This window comes from Physeter macrocephalus, chromosome 6 (assembly GCF_002837175.3).
Source record: "Physeter macrocephalus isolate SW-GA chromosome 6, ASM283717v5, whole genome shotgun sequence".
Taxonomy (NCBI): domain Eukaryota; kingdom Metazoa; phylum Chordata; class Mammalia; order Artiodactyla; family Physeteridae; genus Physeter; species Physeter macrocephalus.
Genome location: NC_041219.1, coordinates 73,851,957 through 73,859,495, shown reverse-complemented (window position 1 = coordinate 73,859,495; position 7,539 = coordinate 73,851,957). Strand labels below are relative to the sequence as shown.

At 40.8% G+C, this 7,539-nt stretch overlaps 1 protein-coding gene across 6 annotated transcripts in view; it reads left to right on the top strand.

The window, feature by feature from the left end:
• ITPR2 (inositol 1,4,5-trisphosphate receptor type 2) overlaps positions 1-7,539 on the top strand; it is a 537,217-nt gene that overhangs the window by 213,066 nt on the left and 316,612 nt on the right. For all 6 annotated transcript variants that reach the window (XM_024129066.3, XM_028491109.2, XM_028491111.2 and 3 more), the window contains 2 exons: positions 2,590-2,783; positions 6,584-6,713. In XM_024129066.3, the coding sequence (XP_023984834.1) occupies positions 2,590-2,783; positions 6,584-6,713 (324 nt within the window). The remainder of the gene's footprint in view (positions 1-2,589; positions 2,784-6,583; positions 6,714-7,539) is intronic.

Sequence of the window (7,539 nt, the reverse complement as noted above, 5' to 3'; positions counted from 1 at the left end):
GCATGTGGGATCTTCCCGGACTGGGGCACGAACCCGCGTCCCCTGCATCGGCAGGCGGACTCTCAACCACTGCGCCACCAGGGAAGCCCCCTTCCTCTGTACTTTTACCTAACAAAGATGACTCCATTTTTCACACCATTTCAATATACTTTATACATAAATCCAAATTCTAGTTGCTGAGTTAATATAAAAGACATAGAAAACCTGAATTTATCCAGAGGATTTATATTATGATACAGTAGCCCTTTCACTGAAAACTTTTCAATAGTATTAACTAATTACGGTTGAGAAGAGAAATAGATTTCTTCTTTTGCATTGCTGAAGACCGATCACCTTTGACTTATCTCAGCAGTCTAGAATTAGAAATTTTTCTGTGGAAAAATGGATACCAGGAGCCTTGCACGTGTGTTATTTATGTGGTGTTTGACTTATGTTTTCCAAGCTGTAGTAGTTCCTAATTGAAGCACTTCTCATCACCACCAAGCAACTCTAGAAAATGTAGCATCTTTTAATTTGCAAACTCAGAGTTGGCCATATATGGAGATGTTAGGCGAGTTTTGTGGCAACCATGTGCCACCGGCATCTAAGGATGTGGTATCACTGGAATGAACCCTCCCATTTCATTGACAACATGTGTTATATATTATTACGTTTCTGGCCTCTAGATTTTAATTTCTTGGTGACAAGATCTATATGTGGGGGAAAGAATAGTCTGAGTGAATGTTTTGTATGTAACAATCATTTAGATTAAATGATTATTTTTCATGCAAATCTAAATAAGATGCAGACACTGGGTAGCAAGGATTTTTGTGTGAATCAAGTGTAAGAATAACAGAGGAGCCTGTTCTGTGTTGGTGGTGAGAAAGCATCTCCTGGAGGCTAACACATATACATACTAGAATCCAGGCTCGGATAAATGTACTGGTTGAACATTGATGACCCAAAACTGTTGACAACAACCAGATTGTATCCCTGCAATCTGTGGGGGGATTTGGAAATACTCAACTGTTACGATTGTATGAGAACCATAGACAATGAAGCATCCTGCCTCATTACAGGTTTTTCTGTTAGAAAATGGGGCTGTCTCAAATCCTTTGTCTCAATCCTGTCCAAACTTGGAAATTATCTTTCATATATTTTTTTCTTATCCCTTTATTTTGGCTTATGCAAGCAGCAGTGTAATAAAAGTTCCTAGATTCTCGGAATGAAAACCCAAATTAATTTCTGCCTGGAAGGTGCCACTCTAGAAAAAATGGTCCTTCATTGCCTACTCAAAAATGTACTATTTCAGTACCACCCTCTTGTACGTATACTAATTTCATCTGTGGATAAGATAATGAATTTTAAAAGGCACTTCACCTTTCACAAGGTACAAATAATATTGGTTACCACTGGCTCCATGGTAACTTTGGTCTGCGCATAGGACCGTGAAGATGCTTGTGAGTCATCCTTTACATATTTTCCTTTTCTTTATTTGTTTGCCTTTCAATCCTGTAGGTATTCCCACAGTTTATGCTCTTTGCTTAGAGCTGAGAGTTTTATCTCATCCCATCTGATTTCCATTTCCCTTTCTCTTGGTTTACACCCTGAGACTCTGGGAGAAAGGAAAATTCTTTGCCAGATTCTTAGGCCTTTGCTTGAGGCAAAGCTCCACGAACACCCACGAAGCAAAGACCACCGTTCTGAAAGGAAAGTAGACAGTTGTTCTTTCAAATCCTTGTTGCTTGTTGTAGGGATTTAGAAGTGAGAAACAGCAGTTAAGCTGGAGAGGGTAAATCGTAACAGTGGCAGGAGGATCCTTTGGTACAACTGCTTGTGGTCAGTGTGAGGAATGAGTGCGTCGGCGGTTTTATCGGAGGACAAATTAAATGAGAAGCCAAACTCAAGAGAAGACACAGAAAAGAAGTAACACCTCGTTGAAAATGATCATTTGTCAATAATTTGTTTCCCTAATTATCTCAAACGTAGCTGCTTTTTGTGGATTTTGAATTACAATTTTCTATTCAAATTGATGAAGGAATGGATAAAATGGTACTTCCTCTCTAGATAAGGGTTTTTCTTAAAATGAAGCTGTAAAAATCCTCCTCCCAAGCTCTTTTCACAAGAATTATGAAAGCAACGCTAAAAAGTCCTTGGTTTGAGGGTAGGGTTAGGACACTAATTTAAATGTTTTCATGTAGTCCTTGTATCTTCACTTGCAACGCCCTTTATCGTAGAGATTGATAACCTTTCTTCCTCATTATTATAAGAGTTAGTGCCTATTGGTGCGGTAGTTGGTAGGACTTAACTGTGCTCCAGAAGGACCTGATTTGGATATTGTTAGAGCTACCAACAGCTCACCTGCAGTGTGTCATTTGAAAGCACTTTCTGCGAAAAGTAGACCTTCGATTCTAAAATCCGTCATTTTGAAACGTGTCTGCACTATTTTAACTTTATCTGCAAGGAAATGGCTGGAGCGAGGCTGATGCTATTCCTTTCCATCCTTAGTACTCTTCCTGCCCCATTTTCAGTCTGGTTGTGGCCAACTGGATATAACAGCTGTCTCTCGAGGTGGTGTGTGTGTTGACTTAAGGACTTTTCTTGTGCCAGGAAACAATGTCATGAGAACCATCCATGGAGTGGGAGAATTGATGACCCAGATGGTGCTCAGCAGAGGTTCCATCTTCCCCATGAGCGTGCCTGACATCCAGCCCAGCCTGCATCCCGGCAAGCAGGGGAGCCCCGCCGAGCACGAGGATGTCACTGTCATGGACACCAAGCTGAAGATTATTGAGATTTTACAGGTACAGGGCCTAATGGAAGGGAAGTGACAAACACCTAACTGTGCCTACTGGTTTAACTCCTTACACATTTTGTTCCTGATTATCATTGTGTAAATATTCTGAAATGGTATTGATCTAATTTTATTTCTTTTACGTTAATGATAAGCCTGGTAAGACATCTCACACTGACACTATTTAACATATTAATCACATGTGTGAATTCTCACTAAATATAATATATTAATGATGATACCTAACAAATGTGGAGTGCTTTGAGGTTGACATAACTTCTTTCATATGTATTTTCTCATTTAGCATTGACCCTGATTAAATTTTACCTTTATTTAAGAAGGATTTCAGAGTAGGCAAAGTTAAGATCGAATTCCAACTGTTTTTCTATTTTTAATTGAATTAGACATATGATTCTATGTATACAGATTTATCGTAGTAAGAAACTCAAATAAAATTTTATTTTTATTGACAAAAATGTTAATAATTCTTTTTAATATTTTATGTAAGTGACTATCTCTCTTGATGATTTCATTTCCAAGAGGCTAGGAGTAATATATATATTTTAAATTTAACCTAGTCTAATACCTATCTCTATGAATTTAAAGGTGGTAAATTACTATTTCATGACCAGTGGTTTAGTGGATAAATTCCCCATTACTGTAGCTATGAATTCTTAGCATTTTTTTTAAGTTTGGAAAGTAGTTTTATGATCCTTTAATTATAGCATTTATTCCAGATTCGAAGAATGGAGCCTGGAGTTTTTGAGGATCTATTAAAATTTTGGAAACAGTTTACTAAGTCTTTCATCATAATTTAATGTAGACTGAGCTACCAGAAGTGGGTTAGTAGTCCTGGAAGGGTCTGTACATTTTTATTTAAAGTAATTAGATTTATAATCATAAAAGATTTCACAGTTCCTCCAGGAATTCCAAAGGCTGAATCCCGAGAAATATTGGCAGCCCTCCCAACCCTGTGTTCATGACCCTGAGACATCACTCAGTTGTCCTGTTCTTAACCTGTGGCAGGTGTTGAGCACCTGACCTGTGGGTAATGGGCCTCCAGCTTAGCATCCTCCTCCTCATGGGAGAGCCTCTGAAATACATGTCCTCATTTTAGCCCAATGACAGTTCAGAAAAGCAGCATTTACAAAACAGTCCCTAACAGCTAAAAAAGGATGAGACGGAGATACTATGGCAGGGCAGGCTAGGGCTGACTTGCTTTTGCTGCCTCTTTTGGGTTCTTTATGTATTTCTTGTTGAACCTCTGTTCTTGCTCTGATTTTTGTGCCTCTGTGTCTGAGTCTGAGGCACTGTGTCGGTGTTCCCAAGTGCTGCTCTTGAATGTTTCTTTCTTAGAACTTCCCTTCAAGAATTTCTTTGTAGCTACATTCCTTAAGCAAGTCTCCTGCTTTCTGCCATCTCTTCCCCCTCTCAGGCTCTTCCTTTCTTTTCCCCATCATTTCCTGTATTTCTTTTAGTCTTTTTATTTCTCTCTTATTCTCTCCCTCTATCTGTCTTCAGCTCTTTCTCAACTCTCTTTCTCTGACTTTCTTTTTATTCTTCCCTTTCCCCCCTTCCCTTCTACCTTCCATTCTTTTTCATAATTAACTATAGTAGAGGATGAAAGTTTGAATTTTGGCTCTATTTATAAAATATAATTCATTGAACACTAATTTCAACTAAAAGCTCATAAATGTTTCATTAATTCATGTTTTAATAATTTGTTCTTTACATAAGTTTGTTTTAAAAACACCCTTCTTTTTTATTTTATTTCATTTTTTTGCGGTACTTGGGCCTCTCACTGTCATGGCCTCTCCCGTTGCGGAGCACAGGCTCCAGACGCGCAGGCTCAGCGGCCATGGCTCACGGGCCCAGCCGCTCCGCGGCATGTGGGATCTTCCCGGACCGGGGCACGAACCCGTGTCCCCTGCATCGGCAGGCGGACTCTCAACCACTGCGCCACCAGGGAAGCTTAAAAAGCACCCTTCTTTTTATGCACCCACAGTCCAGCTTCTGCTCCCACCCTCTGCTCAGGGCTGCCACATCCAGTGGCTCTTTCTCAGCCCTCTTCTCCCACAATCTGTCTCCTGCTTTGAAAATCCCCATATTAACTGGAATCAGTTCAGCCAATATGTGTTACAGTGCTCACTGCATGTTAATAAAAGAGTCTCTCTGGTGTTTACTTTTCCTTCTGGATTATATGCTCTTCACAGGCAGGTTTTATATCCTTGGTACCTTTTCTGTACCCTTGGCAGCTTCCTCAGTAGCTGGCTCAACAAGTGTGTTGCACTTGATGGAACATAGCTGACATAGAGCATGGTTGCTGCCCAGGAGGAGCAAAAAGGTCTAGCAGAGGAGGAGAAGGGGGAAAGGGAGAGGGAGAGAGAGAGAGAGAGACAGAGAGAGACAGAGAGAGACAGAGAGAGAGAGAGAGAGACAGAGACAGAGACAGAGAGAGACAGAGAGATTGATTCAACTTTGGACCTGTAGGTGTAAATAATGTGTTGGGTGAGCAAAGAGGAGAAAAATTGATTCGGACTGGGGAACAGGGAAAGCTTCATTTCAAAAGGGATTTAAATAGGACCTTGGAGGATATCTCAAAAGCTGGTTAATATGGGGTGGAGGAGAAGAATATTCAAGGTAAAGTGAACAACGGAAATGAATGTGCGGAGGCAAGAGAGAAACTGCAGGCATTCCAGCCTGTGCTGTCAGGACTGAGAAGAGTAGAAAAGAGAGTGAGAGAAAGGGGGCAGCAGGAGGGGGGCGTGGGGGAGGGGTCTGATATGATGGCGGCGTAGATAGTGAGAGCTAGGGGGAGATGGTACCACCAAATACCAAGTTTTCTCGAAACTTGCCTGACCATTGCTCTTTGCTGGAACAATGAGAGTCTCTTAAGAGAGTGAAAGGGACACAGGTAATAATTATACTGGGAGCGAAGGCCAACCCAGGCCTCTCCCAGGCAAACTGGGATGGAAGGTCACCCTGTGTAAGTACAGCTCTCTGTTGTTTCCTGTCTCCACTCATGTCGGTGGCACATACTTTTTCCTTCTCTGATCTCCACTGCATTCTATACCACGTGAGGTAGCCCTCCTTAATTTCCTAATTATTTTTACAATGCTGTATCTTGTTTTCCCAACTCAGTCACTGGCATCTTGAGGACCCTGGGCTTCAGGCATTTGAATTCTTCTCAGTGCCGAGCACAGACGGGAACCTTATTGACACTTAGTTTCTGTCAATACGTCCATGAAGGGGAACAAGGACAAAAACACAGACCAAGGAAAAACAGTCATTAAGGAGGCACATCCCTGGTATATTAGATGCTATTACTTAAGCTGTCCTTTTGTAGCCTAGATCCAGGATTCATTGCGGTGTAGCCGGAATCCACACTATTGCAGCTGAAATCTCGCCTTTCTGTGCCTGAATGAGGGTCACAGCTCCAGTACTTTCCTTGCAGAGCCAGTGAAAACTCTGCAAAGTGCTTGGGAAATTATGTCATCGTTACCTCTTCATCCAGACCCAGGAGATACCTCTACTTGAAATATTCTGAGAGTAATCATGGAGAGTCAGGTTTTCTTCTTTCCAAAAACTGTTCAGGGATTTTACTGACATTGGCTAATGGAAATGCATCACTTTTCTTAGTGTTATGACTGCTTATCATGTAAGCAACAGAAGTGATAAGAGTTTACCAATAAAGTTTCTAACTAGTTCATGAGACATGTTGATAGTAATGTGGCTCTTGGTGTCCTGTAATGGATTTTTAAGCACCGTGCTGATGAAAGAAACTTATGTTGTTTTTAATGTGTCTTGTAGTTTATCCTGAGTGTCAGACTGGATTATAGGATCTCATATATGCTGTCAATATATAAGAAGGAATTTGGGGAGAACAGTGGAAATGCTGAAACGTCCACCAATGGCTCTCCTGATACATTGCTGCCATCAGGTATCTCCTCTGTGACACTATTTTCTCTTTGGATGGTGTTTTCCTGAGAACTTGAAGGTTCCTTTTATGTTTTAAAACAAGAAGTATTCGTATGAGACAAAAATGTCAAAATAATCTCCACCAATCAAAAGAAAGAAATGAGTCAGAAATTAAATAACTTGCCTAGAATGGCAGGGAGGATGTTTGCTGCTACTGGTGCTCAGTCCTTTGAATGCAGTTTTTCTGGTAATCTTCACAACTCTGTGAGGTCGAGGGACTGTGTTGTTTTGTTTTGTTTTGTTTTTTTAACATCTTTATTGGAGTATATTTGCTTTACAATGGTGTGTTAGTTTCTGCTTTATAACAAAGTGAATCAGTTATACACATACATATATCCCCATATCTCCTCCCTCTTGCGTCTCCCTCCCACCCTCCCTATCCCACCCCTCTAGGTGGTCACAAAAAAACGAGCTGATCTCCCTGTGCTACGTGGCTGCTTCCCACTAGCTATCTATTTTACATTTGGTAGTGTATATATGTCCATGCCACTCTCTCACTTTGTCCCAGCTTACCCTTCCCCCTCCCCGCATACTCAAGTCCATTCTCTAGTAGGTCTGCGTCTTTATTCCCATCCTGCCCCTAGGTTTTTCAAGACCTTTTTTTTTTTTAGATTCCATATGTAGGTGTTAGCATACGGTATTTGTTTTTCTCTTTCTGACTTACTTCACTCTGTATGACAGACTAGAGGTCCATCCACCTCACTACAAATAACTCCATTTCATTTCTTTTTATGGCTGAGTAATATTCCATTGTATATATGTGCCACATCTTCTTTATCCATTCATTT